Source organism: Mustela putorius, unplaced genomic scaffold, assembly GCF_011764305.1.
Source record: "Mustela putorius furo isolate JIRA1106 unplaced genomic scaffold, ASM1176430v1.1 tig00003972_pilon_pilon_pilon, whole genome shotgun sequence".
NCBI lineage: Eukaryota > Metazoa > Chordata > Mammalia > Carnivora > Mustelidae > Mustela > Mustela putorius.
Genome location: NW_025422115.1, coordinates 14,591,903 through 14,618,394, shown reverse-complemented (window position 1 = coordinate 14,618,394; position 26,492 = coordinate 14,591,903). Strand labels below are relative to the sequence as shown.

At 39.0% G+C, this 26,492-nt stretch overlaps 1 protein-coding gene across 11 annotated transcripts in view; it reads left to right on the top strand.

The window, feature by feature from the left end:
- HERC2 (HECT and RLD domain containing E3 ubiquitin protein ligase 2) overlaps positions 1-26,492 on the top strand; it is a 237,729-nt gene that overhangs the window by 55,218 nt on the left and 156,019 nt on the right. For all 11 annotated transcript variants that reach the window (XR_006603900.1, XR_006603901.1, XM_045070659.1 and 8 more), the window contains exons 5-15: positions 64-283; positions 3,657-3,757; positions 4,277-4,433; positions 6,116-6,226; positions 6,973-7,144; positions 8,896-9,069; positions 10,846-11,034; positions 11,632-11,783; positions 14,138-14,295; positions 14,385-14,498; positions 24,928-25,179. Coding sequence is in view for 9 of the 11 variants with exons in the window: in XM_045070659.1 (XP_044926594.1) it covers positions 64-283; positions 3,657-3,757; positions 4,277-4,433; positions 6,116-6,226; positions 6,973-7,144; positions 8,896-9,069; positions 10,846-11,034; positions 11,632-11,783; positions 14,138-14,295; positions 14,385-14,498; positions 24,928-25,179 (1,800 nt within the window). In the remaining 2 variants the exon portion in view is untranslated. The remainder of the gene's footprint in view (positions 1-63; positions 284-3,656; positions 3,758-4,276; positions 4,434-6,115; positions 6,227-6,972; positions 7,145-8,895; positions 9,070-10,845; positions 11,035-11,631; positions 11,784-14,137; positions 14,296-14,384; positions 14,499-24,927; positions 25,180-26,492) is intronic.

The window sequence follows — 26,492 nt, the reverse complement described above, 5'->3', positions numbered from 1 at the left end:
GCATTGTAGCAAACTATAGGCAAGATATTGAGAGGTTGGGTATTTTCTTCTCTTATTTTCTAGATGTGAATGAATTGAAGGAATGTCTTTCTGTGTTGGTTAAAGAGCAGCAAGCTCTGGCCATCCAGTCAGCCACTACTACTCTTTCAGCCCTGAGACTCAAGCAGAGGCTGGTCATCTTGGAACGATATTTCATCGCCTTGAATAGAACTGTTTTCCAGGAGAATGTTAAAGTTAAGTGGAAAAGTAGCAGCATTTCTTTGCCTCCTGTGGACAAAAAAAGGTAATAATATTATGAAGAAGGAATCTTGATACCAGCTAAATATAAAATGTAGGCTGTTTTGTTTAAGAAAGTTTAAGTACAGCTTGCACTATAGTTCCATTTTTCATCTTAAGATATTTTGTTCTTGTATTTTTTTTTGTATGTTTCGTATAATATGGAGAATGGGTTTGCTAATTTGCTCAGATTAAAAGACTATGCTTCATAATTTGTGCCCCTATTTTAAAATCCTTTCCTGTCAGTAACTGGAAGCCAGCAAGAGTGTAGATAAGCATGTCTAGATTTTTGCAAATGGGGTCTGAATATTATATATACATTTTTTATTTTACTACTGGATAGGGAATATTTACGTAGTTTAGATGCTTATTTTTTTCTTCCTAATGTGATATTCTTTTATTATAAGAGATTCTTTCAGGCAAATCTTTTTTAATATATTGGTATACATCAGCACATTTTCTGAGACATTAACTGAATGGTTAAGGCTTGTATGAAGTTATATTTTTTCAAAATGTAGCTGTCTACCAGTTTTGTTTGCTAAATTTAACATGTTTCACTTTTTTAAAAATCTAGTTGAAATCACTTACATGTGCTATATTTGATAGTAGTTTTAAGCTGAATTAAACCAAGCGACAGAGGATTCCTACCTTTGTGGTGTTAGTGAGCAGCACAGTCTTTTCTTCCCTTCTTGACTGGGAAGTGAGTGATCCTTTGATGATCATGGAGATCATTGATCAGAGAGGGGTTCTGCATATGCGGGTGGTAGATTCTGAGACTGTCTAAGCACTCCTGTGTGTTTTTTGAATGAGACTGAATTCTCTAAGATGCAAAAGTGGCTGAAACCCCAACTGATTTTTCTCTGTGTTTTTTCCTTTGTGGTTACATAAGTATTGATGGATTAATTGTAATCTGCCTTTCACTAAATCAGCCAAATTCCTAAATTTAAAAAAAAATGTATTTTGAGATAATTGTGGGTTCACATGGAGTTGTAAGAAATAGTGCAGATTCTTTCTACCCCTCATCTACTTTTCCCCAATGGTAGCCACTTGCAAAACTGTGGTATACTATCACAATGACAATATTGACTTTGATACAGATTACCTCTCTCACTCAGATTTCCTTAGTTGTACATGTTCTTACCTCTTTTTGTGTGTACATGCATATTTGCATGTGTTTCCATATGATTTTATCAGAGGTGTGGATTTCTGTTACCACTGAGGCAGTTAGAGTATAGGACCAGGATTCTTTTTAAATTACACTTACCTCCTTTTCCCCTCCCCTCTGCCTTATCCTCTGGCAGCCCCTAATCTATTCTTTATGTCTAGTATGTAACCTTGGCTTTTTTTAATCAGCATTATCTCCTTGGGATTTTTCCAAGTAGTTGCATGTATCATCATCGCATAGTAGAATTCTGTGTCATAGGTGATCCTCATTTTGTTTGGCCATTCGTCAACTGAAGGACAGCTCAGTTATTAACAGTTGTTGAGCATTATGAATAAAGCTGCTGAGAGTATTTGTGGACAGGATTTGTGTGAACCTGTTTCATTTCTCTGGAATAAATGCCCTAGAGTTCAATTCTTATGTCTTACGTTTAGGTTTGTAGGACATTGCTATCCTCTTTCCAAAATAGCTGTACAGTTTTACAGTCTCATCAGTGTGTATCAGTGGTCTAGTTGTTTTACATCTTTGTCAGCATTTGGTGTTGTTGCTTCTTTGTTTTAGCTATTCTGTTAGATGTGTAGTGATATCTTCTAAGTTTTTGTAGATTTCTTTTCCTCATTTCTCAACTTAATTGGATAGTGATGGGTTTTACCAAGGAGCAGTGGGTTGGATAGTTGACTGCTGTGGATGGGTGTGGGACCAAGCTGTTTTAATGTTTGTTTGTTTGTTTTCCTTGAGTATCTGTAAAATAGAGAGTGACTTACTGAAGTTATAGCAGTTCTTACACTGTACAGATTTAGGACTGTTGGGCTCTTTCTCTAGGGCCAAGGTTACAACTGCCTGAGGGGGAACCCCAGTTTCATGTTTCTTCTGAAGCAGTTTTCTCCTGGTGAGGGCTCCTCCTATCTCATCTGAATAGACTTAGCATGTTTCTTTCTGTTTCAAAGACCGCTGTATTTCTCATTCAGAAATAAAGTTTAAATTTCATTATTCCTGTCTCTCAGACACTCAGTCCCCTTATTAGAGGCAGTCACTCATTAAGGTTTTCTGTGTCTCCTCATGAGCCCCCCTCCTAAAGCTCAGGATTCATGGATATGTGCATACTAGCTGCCTTTCTGGGGTCCCCACATTCTTCACTGCTAATTTTACTTGCTGTTGTATCTTGTGACAGTGATTCCATATCATTACCCTTTTTTTTTTTAAAGATTTTATTTATTTATTTGACAGAGAGAAATCACAAGTAGACGGAGAGGCAGGCAGAGAGAGAGAGAGGGAAGCAGGCTCCCTGCTGAGCAGAGAGCCCGATGCGGGACTCGATCCCAGGACCCCGATATCATGACCTGAGCCGAAGGCAGCGGCTTAACCCACTGAGCCACCCAGGAGCCCCTCATTACCCAATTTTAATAGCATTTCCCCCAATAGTGAAAGCGAGTTTTAGTAAGTTTGAAGAATACGGTCTATAGTAGAAATACTCAACAGTGTAAAGTTGAAAATAAAATTACTTGCTAGGCATGATTGAGTTTATAGTGTACACTTTTTATATTCTAGTTTTTCTTAGAATGATTTCTATGGTATGCCATTTGTATAGCTTTTTTAAACAAGGATATCTTGTTAACTTTACAATATAAGTAATAAAAAACTTAAAAAACACGAGAATGATAAGTACTAAATTCAGGAGAGGATAAGCTCAGCAGGATGGGGGTGAAAGAGAATAGGATATATACATGGGTCTCTAATCTGGTCATCATATAGACCTAAGAGAGTCCAAAGCAAATACAGATTGCATATTTCTGGGTGCTGTCTCAGGCATTTGTCGTATTGTTCTCTGTCTGTTCTTCAACCCCCTCACTGCTTTTTCATTACTTCATGACCTTTAACCTCCCATTTATGTATTTATCAGTTAATTTTCTGTTTATCATGTGTCTCTCCCTGACTCATAATATCAGTTCCCAGAGATCATTTTGTGGACATTTCAGCAGGTCATTTAAAATTCTTTCTAAATATCTTTTTCTTAAAGAGAAAACTTCCTTTACAAAGAACATTTGATAAAAGTTTTTATATATGAAACTAAAAGTCGTACATTGACATTCTGCTGTCTAAAGAAATCTATTCATCACATTTTTTTATACACATCCTTACATGTTACTTATTTTATTTTAGTATTTGCACATTCCTCTGACTAACCAGTTATCACATCTCCCATGTGTGTTGTCCACAGTTCCCGGCCCACAGGCAAAGGAGTGGAAGGTCTTGCAAGAGTTGGATCCCGAGCAGCTCTCTCCTTTGCCTTTGCCTTCTTACGCAGGGCCTGGCGGTCAGGTATGTGGGTCCAGAGTGTTCAGTTCCCCACATCAGGAGACTTGGATTGTCTTCTCCGTTCTGCCACCACATGCCCTTGGGCTGATCCTGTATGCTCTCTGTGCCTCATTTTTCTTGTTTGTAGAATGAGAGGCTTCAGTCTGTCTGATTTTCTAGGACTGTTAACCTAAAAAAAAAAAAAAAGAAAGAAAGAAAGAAAGAAAAGTATGTATGTGCATACATCCCAGGTAAACCACTACAGTGTACATCAATGCTGATTTATTTTCTAGAACAAGAAGTTAGGATTGCACATGGCAGAGTCATAAAATAAAGAACTGACTTTGGGGCACTTAGTATTAAGTTCTAATCTCCTGAGTTCTTGGAGTATCTTGTTGAGAGGAAAGTGAGGGATTGAAAATGGAACAGTGGCTTCCTCTCACATGATGGGGTAGGAGGCCCCTCTGAGAAAGTGGGGAGGGCTTTATTTGTCATTGTTGCCTGAGGAATTGGTGGCCTCCTCTGATGCATGTGTGTGCCCAGGGGAGGATGCGGATCTCTGCAGCGAGCTGTTGCAGGAGTCCCTGGATGCCTTGAGAGCCCTGCCTGAGGCTTCACTCTTTGATGAGAGCACCGTGTCTTCTGTGTGGCTGGAAGTGGTAGAGAGAGCAACCAGGTTCCTCAGATCTGTCGTGACAGGGTGAGTTTTTTTGTTTTTTTATCTTACTACATGAATGGTTCTAACATGCTTCAAAGTCTCTTCTCACTTTCTTCTCTTTAGAGCAGAAGGTTTGTGGTAGGTGTTTCCAGGCCATCCTCAGCTCTGTGATTCTAGATCTTGGTTTTTAGGTTTTCAAAGATTTGATTTTGATATTCTGATTAGACCCAGGAGGTTGTCATATTGAATCAGGTGGAAAATGAAAGATGCTTTTGTAGTGTATTTTTTTCAGATATTTTATGATTTGGAAATTAGTCATTCATAAAGTGTTTGAGCACCTGTTATGGGCCTCTCAGTGAGAATGTGGATGTTACCATTCTGAGTGAGGGGTATTGTCTTGATGGACAATGTGGGATTAAACAACTACTCAAGATCAAAATGTTTAAACCTACATCTATTCATGTTAGTGTTAAAAATTTTTTGAATGTGAATCATTTTTTGGTAAGGAAAGACATGAACTCTGGTCTTGGGTGCTATGTATTTTTGTTAAGAGTTTTTAAATATAAAGTCAGGCGGAGGGTATGTATTGCATGGAGCACTGGCTGTGGTGCATAAACAATGAATCTTGGAACATTGAAAAAATAAAAGAAAAAAGTAAAGAAAATGTATATACTCAAGACATAATTCAGCAGTAAGGACATAATTAAAGGAAAAGTGAGTGTTTTCTCATTCCTTTGCCAAAGGTCACTGCTGTGTTCTGTCTAGTATGCAGGGACACCTCTGGTCTCTATGCCAACAGGCTGTGAGTTCAGCATCCTAGCGTGCTGATGAGGGCATTTCAACAAGGTTTAAGGCTAGGGGCCCTGAAAATAGCCTTGGAATTACAGTTGATCCTTGAACAATATAGGGCCTAGGGGTACCAGTCTCCACACAGGTAAAAATCCACATATAACATTTGACTCCCCCAAACTAAACTAATAGCATACTGTGGATTGGAAGCCTGACTGGTAACCTGAACAGTGGATTAACACATATTTTATATATATTATTTACTGTATTCTTATTATACTACCTTTTTCTTAAAAGTTTTGGTATTTCTAGGCTACATGGTTCATCTGTGAGTTTTTTCAAATTATTGCAAATCTCCAAAAATTTTTTCAACATACGTATTGAAAAATATCTTTGTATAAATGAACCAGTACAGTTCAAACCTGTTCAAGGGTCAACTGTAATTTCAAAATTCAACCGTAATGGTGATGTTGGAAGGTCCTCCCTTCCTATCTTGGTTAACCCAAGAAGACTTGTTATTTTTTATTGGGGGAAAGTTGAAATATTCCTTTGATCAGAGATAAAAATAAGCATAGACATTTTTTTGCCTGATAGTTTTAGAAGTTAATGTTTCTCCATTTCCATTGAGGAATGTGGATATTCTAATAGCCATACATGTCCTTGAAAGTGGAGACATATCTAAACATTTTTCTACTCATGACTTGAATAATGATAAAAATAATTTTATGCTGTGGAAACTGGAATATGTTTTCTAATGTAGTCATCTTATAGTATCTGAATTAATTCTTTTAATAAGAAAATATCTTTACAAATTAATTATATGCTTTAAAATCTCTTATTAAATTCGAGTAATAAGTCTCAGAAACTTGATTTTAAATATTAAAAATATACATGCTATCTTTAAGCTCTCATGTTACTTTGTTCTTTCATTTCAGGGATGTTCATGGAACGCCTGGTACCAAAGGACCAGGAACCATCCCCCTGCAGGACCAGCACCTGGCCCTGGCCATCCTATTAGAGCTGGCTGTGCAGAGAGGCACTCTTAGGTGAGGGGTGCCTCAGGCTGAGAGCATTTCAGGGAAATGTCTCTATTTGAACATTTGTTTCATTTTATGGGATTTCACTAAATATTTGTAATTGTATAAAGCATGTGGTGGTCTTCTATAATCAAAGAGCCATATCCCATCCCAGGACTTCCTCTTCTTTCAGATGTGGGTATGCTTAGGTTTTCTTTATTTCCTTTTTTATGTTTTTAACTTTTTAGTAGTGTTTAACTATATATGTGTTTAACTTTTTAGTGGTGTAGGAGCTGTTCTTTTTTTTTTCTTTTAATTTTTCTCACAAGTGATTTTTATTCCATTAATTAAGGTCCTAGGATTTCCCTTTAGAAAGCTGTTTGAGGGGTGCCTGGGTGGCTTAGTCGGCTAAGCATCTGACTTAATTTTGGCTCAGTGTTGTAATTTCAAGCCCTGGGTTGGGCTCCATGCTTGGTGTGGAGCTTCCTTTAACATAGAAAAAATTCTTGTTTGAGTTTCTTAACTGATTTTATATTTCTTATCCTTCGAGTGTGGGTATCTTGTGTATGGATATCTTCGAGTGTGCTAAAATCTTGACATTGATTCAGTGATTTTACTGCCAAGAATTGGTTTCATGGGATTATTTTAGTAGTATCCTTTCAAATATAAAGTATTTCTTCTATTTTAGTTAGTTAACCTGCCTTTTATTTTTGACAGACCATGGCAATAAAAGCTAATTTGTTTTTGCTAGAGAATAAAGGTATTTTCTCTTTCAGCCAAATGTTATCAGCCATCCTGTTGTTGCTTCAACTGTGGGACAGTGGGACCCAGGAAACTGACAATGAGCGGTCTGCCCAGGGCACCAGCGCTCCCCTTCTCCCTTTGCTGCAAAGATTCCAAAGCATCATCTGCAGTAAAGATGCCCCTCATACAGAGGGTGATACTCACGTAAGTATCATAACAAGATTTTGCATTTAAATAGCTGTCTTGATTCAGTTATCCTAAAAGAGTTAGACTTTTATAAATAAGACCAGAATGCATGTCTTTGGCAGTGGTTGTCTTTAGGGGAGAGAGTGAGTCAGATGTGGGATAGGTGTGGAATGTCGTAGGGTGAGTTTCAGATGGCGTGGCCTCTGTGTGTGTGTTCTGGATTGTGAGTACTCAGTAGGAAGAATGTACTTCTTGGCATTTATCAACTTGTACTTTTAGAGAGATTCCTCTGCTCCTTTTTGACCTTGCAGTTTTCTTTCTGCTGAACTGGAGCCATTGAGCCCTTTGTGTTTGTAGGTTTAGTGCTTGTGTGTTTCTAGCAGCCTAGAAACTTGTTTTGGCTCTGCTTTGTTTGTGATGGGGAGTAAGTTTAAGATGCTCTGGAAGATGTAAAGAAGGCATGCTCACCTCCATGAAGGAGTTAGTTAGTAGGGTAAACATTCTGACAATATTTCAGAAACAAAGTCAAGCACATCCTTATGGTTACTTGCATTGATAATGTAGGGAGGCGGCACGAGGACTTGAGGCTCAGCTGTGTGGGATGGAGTGTGCCTGGGCCAGAGGATGTGCTTTACTGTGAGGTCATGTAGTTGCCTAGTGGTTAATGTTTATTTGTTTTGACCCTGCTTAGTGAAGTCAGGTACATCTTCCTCCATATGCCATTTATGGAGAAGACCTCAGATCAGTAAGTGCCAGCTGCACTTCAGCACAGAACGAAATCTGATATGCACACTTCTTTTTCTTTTTAAGATTTATTTCTTTATTAATGAGAGAAAATGTGCATGCCCAGGGGGAGGGCAGAGAGAGAGAAGGAGAGAGTCTCAAACAGACTCCCCACTGAGCGTAGAGCCCAGTTGGGGGGGCTCGATCTCACAAACCTGAGATCATGACCTGAGCTGAAATCAAGATTTGGACATTTAACTGAGCTACTCAGTAGGTGCCCCTGACACACACATTTTTAAGTATATATTAGAAAAGGAGCATTAAAAATAGTGACTTACTTTGTTGGCCCTTCCTATATGCAGAGCGCTGTGTGGAGCATATCACCTAAGTCATCACTCACTGTGTTTGGTACTAGAACAGTGAGACTGGTGGCAGAGGAGGGCCTGCTTAGTTCCTGGGTCTGAATTCCTGGGGTTGTTTCTATTTAGAGGTACAAGTTTGATCTTGTAGGTCTTTCCTGGAAAGGCAGCCATTCCATTAAAATTAATTTTTCTATCACTTGGTAGTCTTTAATGGGAGTAAGTTTATTCTGCCTTTAGAAAAATGAAATTTCTTACTTAATGTGTAGGTAACATTAGGTTTTCTCCAGGGTAGGTGGCATTTAAGTTTAAACAAGTGGTTTTGGTTTTCAGTTTGCAAAGCCAGTTTGAGGTGCATTGCTGTGTTCCTAAGAAGCTTGCTCTGTATTCTGAGGGCTGTTGGAGGGGTGAGTTTGCAGGGTAACTGGGCCATGTCATTGACCTGTGTGGAGTATGCATGTATAAATATGCAGGCACTGCTCTGTGTAGTTTTGTAGCAAGTGTGTAAACATGTGGATATATAGAGTCACTGCATCAGTAGCACTTCTCATTTAATGGCCAAAAGGAGTAGATTTACAGATAATGCATAACTGTGACTACCAAAATATAAAGAGTGGTTAAGGGCTAATTGTGTTACTTTAATTTTTCCACAATTCTCCCGAAGTCTACTTACTTTTTTCTTCCCAGCTTTTGTCTGGTCCTTTGAGCCCCAATGAGAGTTTCCTGAGGTACCTTACTCTTCCACAAGACAATGAGCTTGCCATTGACTTAAGACAAACTGCAGTTGTTGTCATGGCCCATTTAGACCGCCTCGCTACTCCCTGTATGCCGCCTTTGTGTAGCTCACCAACATCTCATAAGGTATGTGAGAAACCAGTTTTCTTTGTATGTTCTGCAGTTAGTAGCACTCCTAGATTCTCACCCTGTGCCAATATGGAGACTTTTTCTGGTGTTGGGGGTGGAGCTGGTTACAGCTTTTAAACATGTATACAGTTTAAAGTGTTGTCAGTGGTCACAGTGAGTGATGAGCAAGCTGAGGTGCACAGGGGTGTAGGACCCAATCCACTGTCCCAGGTTTCACTGTCAGGGGATGTGTCCCCATAGAGCTCTCCTTTATCCAAACAACCACATGACTTCCTGCCTTCCTCAGGGAAGTTCCAGTGCCTTTTTTGTACACTAGGAGCTTAGACCATGGACTATCTTGATGCTACTCAGAGCGTGGTAGCACTAATCTATATGTGTGAAGAGCCTGCCAGTGTAGGCCCCCTGAGGACTTCACGTACAGAATTACATCTGTTCATCACAGTACTGTCCCATTATATTGACGAGAAGACTGCCATTTGTAGTGGCAGTGAATTTTGCCAGGATCACGAAGAATAATCCTGGATTTGTATCCAGGTCTAACTTTTTATTTTTAACATGATTTATGTTTGATTTCAGAGTCTTTTTTTTTCTTCCCCCAAATAAGTATATTCACATGATTCAAAAGTCAAAATTAAGTGCAAGGACACTGTTAGATTCTTTTTCCTGTCCCTTCGTCTGCCTGGTTTTGCACCTGCTGCTTTTAACTTATCTTACATATCCTTTTAACATCTCTGGTATTAGCAATAGTGGTAGCCTGTCGTAGCTTGTTTTTTTCACTACACAGTATATACTGAGGAGCTTTATCTATTAATAAATAGAACTTCTTTGTTTATTTTAAAGCAACTCAGTATTCTATGTATGGATCTATCATGATTTTTTTGGTGGACACTGTGTTGCCAGAAGTTTGCTGCTCAAATACTGCTGCAATGATTAGCCTTGTACATTTGCTCTGTTTGCGCATATGCATACACCAGTGGTGATGTACTTGATGTGGGTGGACACATTAGCTGATTATCACAAAACTGCTCACATACAACTTGATCCTTCTCACCCACACCCAGCATTAGGATTACTTGTTTCTCAGCCTCGTACTTAGGCTTTCAGGTTTCTTCCTGTTATGACAAAAATGGTAACCTGATACAGGCCAAGCATTTAAAAGTATGTTTAAGTTTTACTTATATTACTTGTTAGTGGTTTCTGTTAAAATGAAATGGTGTGGAAGAATAGCCTGTTCAGTTTCTTCATCATCTTACCTGTTAAATGAGGTAATATGGAATGTTATAACTTATTTTGATGTTTTAGATCAGCTTTCTTTACATGCTTTGTTTTTATTCTATGATACCTCAGTATTACTCTTAGCATAAATTTTTCTTTCTTTTGAAGTAAGAAAGAAATACTCTTTTGTTTTGTTTTGTTTTGTTCTTAGTTTCTCAAAACACTTTATGTAGATACCTGAAGTTTTCATTGCTTTTGCTTTTATAAGGTGCAATATAACTTTTTTTATTAACATACAATGTATTATTTGTTTCAGGGGTATAGGTTTGTGAATCGTCAGTCTTACACAATTCACAGTACTCACTATAGCACATACTCTCCCCAATGTTTATCACTTAGCCACCCCATTCTTCCCACTCCCCTCCCCTCCAGCAGCCCTCAGTTTGTTTCCTGAGATTAAGAGTCTCTTATGGTTTGGCTCCCTCTCTGGTTTCGTCTTGAAGAAAGAAGTATTTTTGCCACTATAAGTAAATGTTTCCTTATCTTGTTATCTTACAGGGATCATTGCAAGAAGTCATAGGATGGGGGTTAATAGGATGGAAATACTATGCCAATGTGATTGGTCCAATTCAGTGTGAAGGACTTGCCAACCTGGGGGTCACGCAGATTGCCTGTGCAGAGAAGCGCTTCCTGATCTTGTCCAGGAATGGCCGTGTGTACACTCAGGCCTACAACAGTGACACGCTGGTGGGTGTTCTGGGGCCTAGATCACTTCCCTTTATGGGCACTTCTCTTTTACAGGTGCTACAGAATTCTAGTCTGTAAGTCATTTTGATTTCTGAATTAGAAACATCTTTTCATTGTGTTTTACTAGTTGTACTTAATAATCTTAAATAATTAAGATCATTTGGGGAAGAATTTCTTAGTCGTTAAAGATCAGGAGCTCTTTATAGTAACATGCATTGCCCATCATGATTCCCATTTGTAAATTAATTTTCCATGTTTAAACTCAGTATACTTTGGGGTCCAGATAGTAACAAATGAGGGAATTGGGCCTTCTGGGGATAGAGCATGTTCCTGTTAAAGGAAGGTGCTGTTTACCTTGAGTTGTGAATTTCACTTGTGTGGAGGTAGCCTAATCATGTCACAGAGCACTTGGAGGCTGCCTGCTCTTCTGTTGGTAGTGGGCAAGGCATCTGGATGATTGGATGGCAGCCTCTAGAAGTTCATGTTTTTTAGTTTGAGGAGAGTTTGTTAAAATGAGATGCATAATTTAGAAGAGTTATGCTGTTTTCATTGTCCTTGGACTGCTTTGTAATTTTCTTCCCATTTTTACCCTTTTAGGCCCCACAGCTGGTCCAGGGTCTTGCCTCCAGAAACATTGTAAAGATCGCTGCCCATTCTGATGGTCACCACTACTTGGCTCTGGCAGCGACGGGAGAAGTGTACTCCTGGGGTTGTGGGGATGGTGGACGACTGGGCCATGGGGATACTGTGTACGTATGGTTGATTCTTATAATTGACTTGCTTTCCCTTTGAATTGCTGTATTCAAAATAGGATGGAAAAGAAAATTGTGGCTTGTTGTTTTCCAGCTGCTCGAACATGTAGGGCTAGGATGGAAAGGCTGTCAAGATATGTCAGCCCCTGGGTTATGCTATGGGAGTTCTGCCCAGAGCACAGAGGATGACATCAGTTGGCCATCCTGTTCTTCTCTCCCAGATTCATGGCTTCCAGCTTTTGCTATTCCCGTTTTAACTGCACATATCAACACCCCACACTGTGGAGTTTCCTAAGGCAAATCCCATATTACTTGTTTCTTCATTCACAAACACTTCTCTGTCAGATAAGGTCCTCCTTTCCTTAAGCCATTCCATTTTCATAGGTACAAATCTCACTAATTTCTTAGTGTCCTATTTTGTGGGAGCTTTTGATTATTGTGAGAGACCAGGAATAAAACAAAATGGTTGTTCTAAGTGCAGGGTTGTAAAAATGGAGAGTTCCCACAGCTGCCACAGAGTGGTGGGAACCATTTAATATGTTGCTGGCTTGAGTAGGAGCCTGGTAGAGAAAAACTTTGGCCTTAGATTAAAATTGAAGATGCATCCCTACTTCAAGGGGGAAAGAGGCATGAACAGCAGAGTTGAGAGGAGTCTGAGCCCCTTATCACTATGGTGGTATGGAAGTGGACATCCCTGGGTAGACTCTCAATCTGTGAAAAAAGCTGAGCAATGTGTATTATGTATTAGTATTCAGGAGAAATATTCCAAACTTGGTAGTACTGTAAGGGATTCAGACAAATGTGATAAAATGATTGTGAGAAACAAAGGAATGGAAATTGTAGAATTTAGAATTGTTGTTATTCTCAGGCTCTTTTTTATTTTTATTTACTTATTTTTTTAAAAAGATTTTATTTATTTATTTGACAGAGATCACAAGTAGGCAGAGAGGCAGTAAGAGAGTGAGGGGGAAGCAGGCTCCCCGATGAGCAGAGAGCCAGATGAGGGGCTCGATCCCAGGACCCTGAGATCATGGCCTAAGCTGAAGGCAGAGGCTTAACGCCTTGAACCACCCAGGTGCCCTTATTCTCAGACTCTTAAAGGGGGTTAGATGTGTGGGACACCTAGAACTTGAAAGTTCTATGGAACTTTCCATTCACATGGAGATACAAACTGGAGACCTTAGTTTTTTGCTTCTTTTATGTTATTTGTAATTTGTACTAAACTACAAAAAACTAGTAACAATATAATACTCAGTTGAGATTAAGTGCTAGATGCTAAATTAAATTATTTGTCCATTGTTCGAGAAATTGAGGGAAGAAAAAGAGATCAGTGAAGATGGTAGGAGTTGGAAGGAAACTTTGGAGGATTGAAACTTGGGCTGAACAGGAGGGAGAAGTATCAGATTAGGGTTGTTCAGCACTCCCTGTGCCTGTGTGTGCCCATGCATTTATTAATATTTGTATTATTTTATTTATATTTATAAACATGTGCAATTATTTATTTTGCAGAATAGTGGTTCACAAAGCTAGTAAACCATGTCTTTGGAGACGGTAGAGTTGCGTGTTGCCAATCACAGTACACATACTCTGGATTATAAATATGTGGCATTTTGCTAGTTCTGAAAGTGAAGAGCCAACTACTAAGACTTCAATCTAATGAATCCTTACTGCCTCCTACTTTTCATTTATAAAATACAGATTGGAATGTGATTAGTAAGCCTTGCTCCTTCATTCCTTCCTCATTTTTTTTTTAACAAATGTATGAATTTTAACCGTCGGTATGAGGTTTACAATCCATTTGTTTTGAGTAAAATTTGATGAGTTTCAGCAAATGCACACAGTTGGGGAACCACCACAACTAAGAAAACATTTCTGATGCCCCTGCTACTTTCTTGGGACCCCTTTGCAATCAACCCCTGCTCTCTACTTTCAGTTCCTGATCTGCCTTCTCTCACTATGTGGTATTTTGTTCCTGGCTCTGTTACTTAGCAGAGTTCCTGAGCTTCAGCCAAGTTGTTAGGTATGTCAGTAGTTGCTTTGTTCCTGTTGCTGAGTGGTCTATGGATGGGTCACTGTTTTGGACCACTATGAACAAAGCTGCTCGAGACTTGATTGTATGAGTCTTTAACAAACCTGTTTTGATATTCCTGCTGGATGCCATGCTTGGCATTAGGTGCCCAGTAAACATTTAATCATGGAAGTGTTGGATGTTTGAATTCTGTGTTTCTTAATTATTTCATAAGGTGCCTGGAAGGACAAACTGTCTTGGAACCCTGATAGTTATTTTCTTTGCTAACACCAATAGGGCATGTGTAGAAGGACATTCACATTTGTTTCCTTTCTCTCCGCAGGCCTTTGGAAGAGCCTAAGGTGATATCTGCTTTCTCTGGAAAACAGGCTGGAAAGCATGTGGTGCATATCGCATGTGGAAGCACATATAGTGCGGCTATCACTGCTGAGGGGGAACTGTATACCTGGGGCCGAGGGAACTACGGCCGACTAGGCCACGGTACATTTGCCTTGAGCCAGCTCAAGCTTGCAGTGGGAGGTTGCCTCTCTTGTGGATTTTGCAGTAATGATTGTCCTATCTGTTTGAAGGCTCCAGTGAAGATGAAGCCATCCCAATGCTGGTAGCTGGGCTTAAAGGATTGAAGGTCATTGATGTGGCATGCGGGAGCGGGGATGCTCAAACCCTGGCGGTGACGGAGAATGGTATGCAGGGCATATGCTGCCTGGGCTGGTCTTTAGGATGAGGAGTGCCACTTTCCTTAAGGGAGTGAGCGTTGAAGTAGAGTTCACTCCATGGCTGCCCTTTTGTCCATCTTTAAGTGATGTGCACCTCTGGGTCTATGGCAGAGGTTAAGAAGTTGCAGGAATTTTTTTTTTTTTTTTAAGATTTTATTTATTTATTTGACAGAGAAAGACATAGTGAGAGAGGGAACACAAGCATGGGGAGTGGGAGAGGGAGAAGCACGCTTCCCACAGAGTGGGGAACCCCATTTGGGGCTCGATCCCAGGATGCCGGGGTCATGACCTGAACTGAAGGCAGATGCATAATGACTGAGCCACCCAGGCACTCCAAGAAGTTACAGGAATTTAAACATCTGTTGCCCGCACTCAGAGAGCTAGTTAACAGCTATATCCTTCCCATTTTGCATTTTATTTTTTAATAAAAAAATGAGAGTTACAGTGAAATAATTGACATTCTGAATTGTTTCTGGTTATTCTTATTATATTTCCTAATGTTCAGCTACCTTTGATTTGCTGTGGTAAGTCCTGCTTAGTCTGTGTGGATTCTAGTATGATGTTACATTGTTGGCTTATTTTTATTTTTATTTTTTATTTTTTTTTTAAGATTTTATTTATTTATTTGACAGAGAGGGATTACAAGTAGGCAGAGAGGCAGGCAGAGAGAAAGGGGGAAGCAGGCTCCCCGCTCAGCAGAGAGCCCGATGCGGGGCTCAATCCCATGACCCCGAGATCATGACCCGAGCCAAAGGCAGAGGCCCAGTCCACTGAGCCACCCAGGCGCCCCTGTTGGCTTATTTTTAATTTCACTTTTATATTTGTGTTTATTACTAAGATTATACTCATTTTGCTTTTCTTTTGAGGGTACATTTACTAGTTTTGTTGGTTAGAATCTTACTGAATTTTAAAACTATTTATTTGTTAGTATTGTGGGGGTTTGTCAGAATCAGCTGGGGAACTTCTCTCTCTGCCCTGCTGCAGAAGTTGAATGTCAGATTGGGAACTGACTTACTTCTGGGGATTAATTTTTTTTTTAAATATTTATTTATTTACTCATTTCAGAGATTGAACTTAGTGATTCATCAGTTGTATATAACACCCAGAGCTCATTACATCCAGTACCCTCCTTAATGCCCATCACCAATTACTCCATTCCCCCACCCACCTCCCCTCCAACAAACTTTAGTTTGTTTCCTATAGTTAAGAGTCTTTTATGGTTTGTCTCCATCTCTGATTTCCTCTTATTTTTTCTTCCCTTTGCTATGTTCATCTGTTTTGTTTCTTAAATTCCATGTATGAGTGAAATAATCCAGTATTTGTTCATCTCTGACTGACTTATTTTGCTTAGCATAATATCCTCAAGTTCCATAGACATCTTTGCAAATGGCAAGATTTCATTCTTTTTGATGGTGGAGTAATAATTCCATTGCATATATATACACCACATCTTCTTTATCCATTCATCTCTTGATAGACATATGGGCTCTTTCCATAGTTTGGCTATTGTGGACGTTGCTGCTATAAACATTGGGGTGCATGTGCCCCTTCCAGTGACTATGTATCCTCTGAATAAATACCTAGTAGTGTGATTGCTGGATTGTAGGGTAGCTGTACTTTTAACTTTTTGAGGAACCTCCAGTATGTTTTCCAGAATGGCTGCACAGTTTGCATTCCCACCAATAGTGTAAAAGTGTTCCCCTTTCTCCGTATTTTCACCAACATCTGTTGTTTCCTGAGTTGTTAATTTTAGCCATTCTGACTGGTATGAGGTGATTCCTATTATGGTTTTGATCTGTATTTCCCTGATACCAAGTGATGTTAAGTGTTTTTTACATGCATCTATTGGCCATTTGTATGTCTTCTTTGGAGAAATGTCTGTTCACTTCTTCTACCCATTTCTTGATTGGATTATTTGTTCTTTGGGTATTGGTTTGATAAGTTACAGATTTTGGATACCAGCCTTTTATCTAATACGTCATTTGCAAATATCTTCTCCCTTTCTGTAGGTTGCCTTTTAGTTTTGTCGACTGTTTACTTTGCTGTGCAAAAGCTTTTTATCCTGATGAAGTCTCAATAGTTAATTCTTGCATTTGTTTCCCTTGCCTTTGTACATGTGTCTAGCAAGAATTTGCTGAGGCTGAGGTCAAAAATGTTGCTGCCTATGTTCTCCTCTACAATTTTGATGGGTGCTTGTCTCACATTTAGGTCTTTCATTCATTTTGAGTTTATTTTTGTGTGTGGTTTAAGACAGTGGTCCAGTTTCATTCTTCTGCCTGTGGCTAATTTTCCCAACACCAGTTGTTGAAGAGACTGCCTTTTTCCATTGTTATCCTTTCCTGCTTTGTCAGAGATTAGTTAACTATAAAGTTAAGGGTCCAGTTCTTGGTATTCTGTTCTGTTCAGCTGATCTATGTGTGTGTGTTTGTGCCATACTGTTTTTATGATTATAGCTTTGTAATACAGCTTGAAGTCTGGATTTGTGATGCCACCAGCTTTGGTCTTCTGTTTCAACACTCCTTTGGCTATTTGGGGTCTTTTCAGGTTCCATATAAGGTTTAGGATTGTTTGTTCCAGGTCTGTGAAAAATGCTGATGATAGTATTTTGATAGGGATGGCATTAAATGTGTAGATTGCTTTCAGATAGCATGGGTGTTTTCATAATATTTTGTTCTTCCAATCCATGAGCATGGAATGTTTTTCCATTTCTTTGTGTCTTCCTCAGTTTCTTTTATGAATATTCTATAGTTTTCAGAGTACAGATTCTTTACCTCTGGTTAGGCTTATTCCTAGGGATCTTATGGTTTTTGGTGCAATTGTGGGATTGATTCCTTGATTTCTTCTTCTTCTCCTTCATTGTTAGTGCATAGAAAATCAACTGACTTCTGTACATTGGTTTTATATCCTGCTACTCTCTGCTGAATTCATGTATAAGTTCTGGCAATTTTTGGGTGGAGTCTTTTGTGTTTTCTACATAGAGTATCATGTCATCTGTGAAGAGTAAAGAGTTTGACTTCATTGCTGATTTGGATGCCTTTTATTTCTTTCTGTTGTCTGATTGTTGTGGCTAGGACTTCCAGTACTGTGTTGAACAGAAGTGGTGAGAGTGAACATCCCTGTCATGTTCTTGACATTAGGGGGAAAAACTTTCAGTGTTCCTCCATTGAGAATGGTATTCTCTGTGGCCTTTTCATAGATGGCTTTTATGATACTGAGGTTTGTTCCCTCTATTCCTACACTGCAGAGAGTTTTTATCAAGAAATGATGATATATTTTTGTCAAATACTTTTTCTGCATCAGTCGAGAGGATCATTGTTCTTGTCCTTTTTTTGTTGATGTGGTATATCAAATTGATTTATTTGTGGATGTTGAACCTCCCTTGCAGCCCAGGAATAAATCCCACTTGGTTGTGGTGAATATCCTTTTGATGTATTGTTGAATCCTATTAGCTAGTATCTTGGTGAGAATTTCTGCATCCCTATTCATCAGGGATCTTGGTCCGTAATTCTCCTTTTTGGAGGGGTCTTTGGTTTTGAGATCAAGGTAATACTGGCCTCATAGAATGAGTTTAGAAGTTTTCCTTCCATTTCTGTTTTTTAATCAGCTTCAGAATAATAGGTATTAATCTTTCTTAAATGATTGGTAGAATCCCCTGTGAGGCCACCTGGACTTGGACTCTTCCTTGTTGGGAGATTTTTGATTGCTGCTTGGGTTTCTTTCCTGGTTACAGGTGTGTTCAGGTTTTCTATTTCTTCCTGTTTCAGTTTTGGTAGTTTTCATGTTTAGGAGTGCATCCGTTTCTTCCAGATTGCCAAATTTGTCGGCATGTATTTGCCTGTGATATGCTCTTATAATTGTATGTTTTCGGTGTTGGTTGTGATCTCTCCTCTTTCATTTATGATTTTATTTATTTGGGTCTTTTTTCTTATTGATAAGGCTCGCCAGGGGTTTATCTATCTTACTAATTCTTTCAAAAAACCAGCACTTAGTTTCGTTGATCTCTTCTACTGTTCTTGACTTATATTTCATTGATTTCTGCTCTGGTCTTATTATTTTTTTTCCTCCTGCTGGATTTGTTTCATTTGCTGTTCTTTTTCCAGCTCCTTTAGGGTAAAGTTAGATTGTGTGTATAAGACTTATCTTGTTTCTTGAGAAAGACCTGTTTTGCTATATCCTTTCCTCTTAGGACTGCCTTTGCCGCATCCCAGAATATGTGAACTATTGTGTTTTCATTTTCATTTGCTTCAATGTATTTTTTAATTGTTCTTTAGTTTCCTGGTTGTCCCATTTATTCTTTAGTAGGTTGCTCTTTAACCTCCGTGTATCTGTGTTCCTTCTAAATCTTACCTTGTGATTGAGTTCAAGTTTTAAAGCATGTAGTTTGAAAATATGCATGGTATAATCTCAGTCTTTTGGTTCTAGTTGAGACCCAATTTGTGATGCAGTATGTGATCTATTCTGGAGAATGTTCCATGTGCTCTTGAGAGGAATGTGTATTCTGTTGCTTTAGGATGAATTCCTCTGAATATTTCTGTTAAGTCCCTCTGGTCCAGTGTGTCATTCAAAGCCCTTGTTTCCTTGTTCTACTTAGATGATCTTTCCTCTCTGTGAGTGGGGGAGTTAAAGTCCCTTACTTTTATTGTATTATTATTATCATGAAAGTGTTTCTTTAATTTTGTTATTAATTGGCTTATATCTTTGCCTGCTCCCAATGTAGGGGCATAAATATTTACAACTGTCAGATCTTCTTGTTGGATAGACCCTTTTATTATGACTCATTGTCCTTCCTCATCTCTTATTATAGTCTTTGGTTTAAAATCTAGTTTGTGTGGTATAAGGATGGCTACTCCAGCTTTCTTTTGATGTTCATTAGCATGATAAATTGATTCTCCAACTTCTCACTTTCCATTTGGATGTGTCTTTGGGTCTAAGATGAATCTCTTATAGACAGCATATTGATGGGTCTTTATTTTTTTTTTAATCCATTCTGTTACCTTCTGTTTTTTGATTGGAGCAGTTAGTCTTTTTTTATATTCAGAGTAATTATTGAAGGATATGAATTTAGTGCCTTTGTATTACCTATGAAGTCACTGTTTCTGTATGTTGTTTTTGTTCCTTTCTGGCCTTTGTTACTTTTGGGTTCTCTCTTTGCTCAAGAATCCCCTTTAATATCTCTTGTGGAGCTGGTTTAGTGTTCACAAATTCCTTTAGTTTCTCTTTGTCCTAGTAACTCTTTATCTCTCTTTCTATTCTGAATGAGACCCCTGATGGATAAAGTATTCTTGGCTGCATATTTTTCCCATTTAGCATGCATGTTGAATATATTATGTCAGTCCTTTCCAGCCTGCCAGGCCTCTGTGGACAGGTCTGCTCTCAGCTTTTTTAAAAAAATTTTATTTATTTGAGAGAGTGACAGTGAGAGAGCATGAGCGAGGAGAAGGTGAGAAGACAAGTAGATTTCCCATGGAGTTGGGAGCCCGATGCAGGACTCGATCCCAGGACTCTGGGATCATGACCTGAGCCGAAGGCAGTCACTTAACCCACTGAGCCACCCAGGCGCCCCTGCTTTCAGCTTTTTGTGTCTGCCTTTGTATGTTCAGGACCTCTTGTCCTCAGCTGCTTTCAGGATTTTCTCTTCATCTCTGAAATTTGCAAGCGTCACTGTTAATATGTCAAGGTATTGACCTGTTTTTATTGATCTTGAATGGGTTTTCTGGGCATTCTGGACTTGAGTGCCCATTTCCTTCCCCAAATTAGGGAAGTACTTAGCTCTAATTTGTTCAAATGAATTTTTCTGCTCATCTCCCCTCCCCCTATCTTCTGGGACTGCCCCCATTATCTGGATATTATTTTGCTTTATGGTATTTGAGTTCTTGAAGTCATCCTTCATGATTCTGTAGTTCCCCCCCCCCCCCACCTCAGGTTCCTTATTTTACATGATTTTTCTTATGAATCAGTGACTCACTCTTTTGCCTACTTTATCTTTGCTGTTTGAGCCTCCAATTGTGACTGCATCTGAGTAATAACATTTTAAATTTTGGCCTGAGTAGATTTTACTCTTCTATTTATACAGTAAGGGATTCTCTGTTGTCTTCTTTGATTTTTTTCAAGCCCATACCAGTATCTTTATAATCATTGTTTTAAATTCTAGTTCAGACATCTTATTTATATCTGTTATTGATAAAATCCCTGGCAGTGAGTATTACCTCCTGTTCTTTCTTTTGGTGTGAGTTTCTCCATCTTGTTGTTATGTTGAGGAAAAAATAGAAGAAAATGAGAGTATAGACAAAAATAACAAAGGAAAAAACAAAACAAACCAGAAGAAACAAAAACAAAGCAAAATAAGAAAAAAATCAAACAAGAAGTAAAACAAAACAAAACAATAAACTAGATCTTGGGTGTGTTTTGGTCTGTTTGTTAAAAGAAACTATATCCAATTAAAAAAAAAAGAAACTATATCCTACAATGGAATATCATGCAACCATCAAAAGAAATGAAATCTTGCCATTTGTAATGACGTGGGTGAAACTAGAGGGTATTATACTGAGTGAAATAAGTCAATCAGAGAAAGACAATTATCATATGATCTCTGATATGAGGAATTTGAGAGGCAGGACGGGGGGTTTGGAGGGTAGGGAAGAAAAAAAATGAAACAAGATGAGATCAGGAGGGAGACAAACCGTAAGAGACTCTTAATCTCACAAAACAAACTGAGGGTTGCTGGGGGTAGGGGGGGTAGGGAGAGGGTGGTTGGGTTATGCACATTGGGGAGGGTATGTGATAATGGTGACTGCTGTGAAATGTGTAAGCCTGATGATCCACAGACCTGTACCCCTGGGGCAAATAATACATTATATGTTAATTTAAAAAAAAGGGAAACTATATCCCAAAATAGCGAAGAAAGATAATTATATATATATAGAAAAATAAAATACAATGAAAGTAAACCAAAAATTTTATATATATATACTATATATATATTGTATATATATAAAAATTATTCATTCATCTGTTAAAGGGTAGTAGATAAAGAAGATAGGGTTGGTATATACCATGGAATATTACTCAGCCACCGTTTGATTGACATGGATGGAACTGGAGGAGATTATGCTAAGTGAAATAAGTAGAGAAAGACAATTATCATATAGTTTCACTTATATGTGGAACATAAGGAATATCACAGAGGACATTAGGGGAAGAAAAACTCAAGAGGGGGAATCAGAGAGGGAGACGAACCATAAGAGACTTTGGACTCTGGGAAACAGTCTGAGAGTTTCAGAGGGGAGGGAATGAAGGGATGGGTTAATCATGTGATGGGTATTAAGGAGGGCACAGCACTGGGTATTATACGCAAATAATGATCATGAAACACTGCATCAAAAATTAATGATGTACTCTGTGGTGACTAACAATAAAAAAAATTGAGAAAGAATAAAAGAATTGAAAAAATAAAATAACTGAATGAAAAGAAATCTGGAAGATGAAAGAACTGAAAAAACCCCACTGTTTTTATTGTTTTATTTATTTATTATTCCGTACTCTTTTCCCTAAGAACCGAAGTTTTGCAGTTCTCTATCATCTGTAGACATGGTGCTATTCAGTTTTTCCTGCTGGTCATTTGGTAGAAGGGCCTTTTGCACCGATACTCAGGTTCTCTTGTCCTGGTGAAATTGCGCCTCCCTTGCCAGGGTGCTGGGCTCTGTTTAAGTAGCTCTGATTGTGCTTTGTTTAAGTGGCTCTGATTGCACTGTGTGACCCTGTTTTGCTCCTTGAACGCTTTCAGCACTGATGGCTGGATGAAAATCATGGTGCCCGAATCTTTATCCCTAGAGCTGAAAGTTTGTACCTCTCATCTTCATTGAACCCTTACAGAAAAGCTGTCAATGACTCTGTCTCCCTGGTTTCTGTCCAAACTCTTTTCACTCAGCCTGTGACGGAGTGTTTTTATCTCAGGTATGTGCTGAAGTTTCCGGTCTCCACAAACTTTTATGGACTCCTGAGACTTGGTCCCATGCTGTTCCTCCTGGAAGTTTGTGGGATGTCTTGCTGAGCTTCTGCCTTTTGCCGAGACCCTGTCCAGAGAGTGGTTGTGTGACTCTGCAGCAGTTCATAGTTTACTGTTTACAGTTTACAGCAACACACAGCAGAAAGCTGGCATCTAGACTTGTTGTTTTCATTCTGCTTCCCCATTCCACTGCCTTGGAACTCTGTCACACTCAGCTACTCCCATTCTTCTTGTGGCCCCGGGGATCCTGAGACTATGCTGTCCCACCTGGGATTCCAATCTGCTTTGCCATCTGAGTGCCTTTAATCCAGGGATGTCCCCCATTGTAGCAGACTCCTCTAAAATTTCCAATTTTGCATCCTCCTGCTTTTAATACTTTGCAGTAGCCTTCTTAAGCAGGCTCCTTCCTCTCTGCAGCTATCTCAAATATATCATCCTGGATACCAAGTCTCCGCACCGCCTGCCTTCCAAAAAGTGGTTGCTTTTCTGTTTGTAGAATTGTAGCATTTCTTTTCTCAGATCTCCTCTTTTCACAGGTGTTCAGAATGATTTGATAACTATCTAGCTGAATTCCAGGGACCAGACAAACTTAGGGTCAGCTACTAAGTTACCAGCTACTAAGTTATCAGTTACCAGCTACTCCTCCACCATCTTAACTCCCCTCCCTGGGGATTTCTTTAGTGAGAGGAGAAAGGATATTTTGAGCATTTTCATGCCCACATAGGACTCCTCGCCTAAAAGGATAGACATAGAGGCATCTTTGGCTATTGTAAGTCTTAGAGAAAAGATGGTTTTATCAGTCATCTTGAAGTTTTCTTCTGACATGAAGCTTTCAATTTGACATCTTACTGTTTTTAAATCTCCATGTTGAGTGATTGGTAGATTTTACAAACCTCTTAACCAGAAAGTCTTTCCTTAAATAAGCCTTATTATTGTTCTTGAATTCTTCGTGTGAAACTGCTATGTAAGTAAAGCTGTGTGAAGTTTTGACTAAGTCGTTGTGATTGGTAACTATGCATGCTGTTTACCTCACATTGGTGTTTGGTCAGATAGGGAAAGGTCCCTGCTACATTACTGTATTTTGTATTTGCATTACTGTATTATTGATACAGTAGAAGCATCCTGACCTGTGAGATCTGGTTCTGGGGTGACAGGGTCATTGAAAACATTGGAGGAAGTGGGAATTGCCAGCTGAGCTATGTGAACAACAGGCATTTTGCAAGACATCAAAGTGTATACACATTCTCTGATGTTTGTGTGTGGGTTTGTTGCATTGAGCATTGGTGTGTTTATGTCAATGACCACCCACTAGTATATCATCTACAATTTTAGATCAGGGATTGGCTGTTTTTGCAAATAGATTTGTATTGGAATGCCGCCTTGCTTACTAATTGTCTGTGGCTGCTTTCCTGTGACAGTGGAACGCTTGGATACTTGTGACAGAGATCACATTGTCCACAAAGCCTAAAAAAATATTTACCATCTGAACTTTAACAAAAAAGTTTGTTGATCTTTAGTTTAGATTATTTAAAATAGAATTTCTTTTTTCTTACTTTATAATTTTTAGCAGTTTTTTTTAGTAATTCACATTTATTACATTTTTGCAGAGTTTTTAGCTTAGTTATCAGAGTTGAAAGAATGCAACCACACTTCTGTAATTTGTTTTATCTCTTTATGTAATATTTAACTAGATTATGCTAACAAATGTTATTGGAAATAAATGCTGTCATGCAGTTAACTTGTGGTGAGCATAACAGGAACAGTGTGTGGGGCAGACCTGGGAGACAGTGGTCAAGGAGCTGTAACTTTTTGTGGTGGGCCAAGTTAAGGTATTTTATGGAGGCAGTGGGGTTTTTGTTCTGTTTTCACTACTAGCTTGAACTGAACCCACTCGTTGAGCCCAAACTAGTAAGGGTCAGGAGCTTTTTTTTTTTTTTTTTTTAAAGATTTTATTTATTTATTTGACAGACAGAGATCACAAGTAGGCAGAGAGGCAGGCAGAGAGAGAGAGAGAGAGAGAGGGAAGAGGGAAGCAGGCTTCCTGCGGAGCAGGGAGCCCGATGCGGGGCTCAATCCCAGGACCCTGAGATCATGACCCGAGCCGAAGGCAGCAGCCCAAACCACTGAGCCACCCAGGCGCCCCAGGGTCAGGAGTTTGTTATTCTTTTAACTAAAACAAAAAGAAAACCCAGCTATCCTTTTCTTAATTGCTTCTGTATCAACCTGAAGTATCAACTAGATTTCATTTGGTCAGAAGTCACCTGTGTAGTGTTAACAAAATATATTAGTGGTCTAGGTTTGTTATGGGTTATATTGAGTATTTTCAGCCATTTAAAAGTTGCATTAAGATATACAGTTACTTTTACTGAAATGTATTTGTGTTTTTTTTAGGTCAAGTGTGGTCTTGGGGAGATGGTGACTATGGGAAATTGGGCAGAGGTGGTAGTGATGGCTGCAAAACACCGAAGCTTATTGAAAAGCTTCAGGATTTGGATGTCGTGAAGGTTCGATGTGGAAGTCAATTTTCTATAGCTCTGACGAAAGATGGCCAAGTTTATTCATGGGGAAAAGGTGACAACCAGAGACTTGGGCATGGAACAGAAGAACATGTTCGTTATCCCAAACTCTTGGAAGGCTTGCAAGGTGAGTGCAAAATGTAAACTTTTAAAACTCTTTGAAGCTTTTTCTTTAGTAATCTTTTAAAGTTTGCAGGTTTTTCTTTTTTTTTTTTTTTAACCTAATATTTCATGAATGACTTACATTAGAAGGCTTTGACCCACATTTTCGTAGGTATGGATAATAATGGAAAGTAGTTTATCTCTATTAAAAAATGGTGTAGGGCACCTCAGTGGCTCAGTCCGTTAAGTGTCTGCCTTTGGCTCAGGTCATGATCCCAGAGTCCTGCGATTAAGTCTCACATCAGGCTCCCTGCTCTGCAGGAAGCCTGCTTCTCCCTCTGCCTCTACCTCTCTCTCTCTGTCTCTCCTGAATAAAATATATTTTAAAAAATGGTGTAGAATTATTCTCACCAGATTTCATTTGAAACTCATTCAATTATACTAATATTGGTAAGTCCTTTTTGTGGCAGGCATCTTTTCATCATTAAGTAAGCTACCCTTAGTGAAGTTAACTTCTATCGGTGAGGTTACCAGTAGTTATACTGGTAGTTATACTTGAGATATGGCTAAGATGATAGATACGCATGGTGCTGTGGGAGCATAGTAGGAGATAAGATTGGTGTGTGGAGTGGTCTCATTTGAACTTATGATGGGTAAATCCTGCTTGTTTGGTTTCAAGGGCAGCCAAGATGCATTCTAGATAGAATGGGAGCCAGGGCATGTAGGTGTACTTTGAAGATGCCTTCTTAAGTATGGGACAGGTTGGTGATAGGTGTATCAGGTAGCCTGTAGTGCTAAAGGGGGTGGCCAGACTGTTTTTTAAAGGAGTAAATGGTAAATATTTTAGGTTTGAGTATCATACATTGTACGTCTCAACTACTGTCTGGTGTTGTAGCCCAAAAGGATCCATAGATAATATATAAATTTAAACACATTGGGCCTGGGTGTGTTGTAGTACAACTTCATTCATGAAAACAGCCCTTGGCCTTATTTACATGAGGGATGGAGTTTGTTGAATCCCTGAACTAGATTCTACTTTGTTTATGTTTTTGCTTTTTTGTCAACGGAGTTTGGAATTGAGGCTTTTACATGGGACTTGCTTGTTTCTTTTACCATCATCATTATTTTAAAACATATTAATACCTTGAGGTACCTGGGTTAGTTAAGTGTCTGACTCTTGGTTTTGGTTCAGGTCATGATCTCAGGGTCATGAGATTGGAGCCCCCCCATTGGGCTCTGTGCTTGACAAGGAGTTTGCTTGAGATTCCCTCTCTTCCTCTCTCTGCCTCTCCCTGCTTGCACGTGCATGTGCTTTCTCCCGCTTTCTAAAAAAAAAAA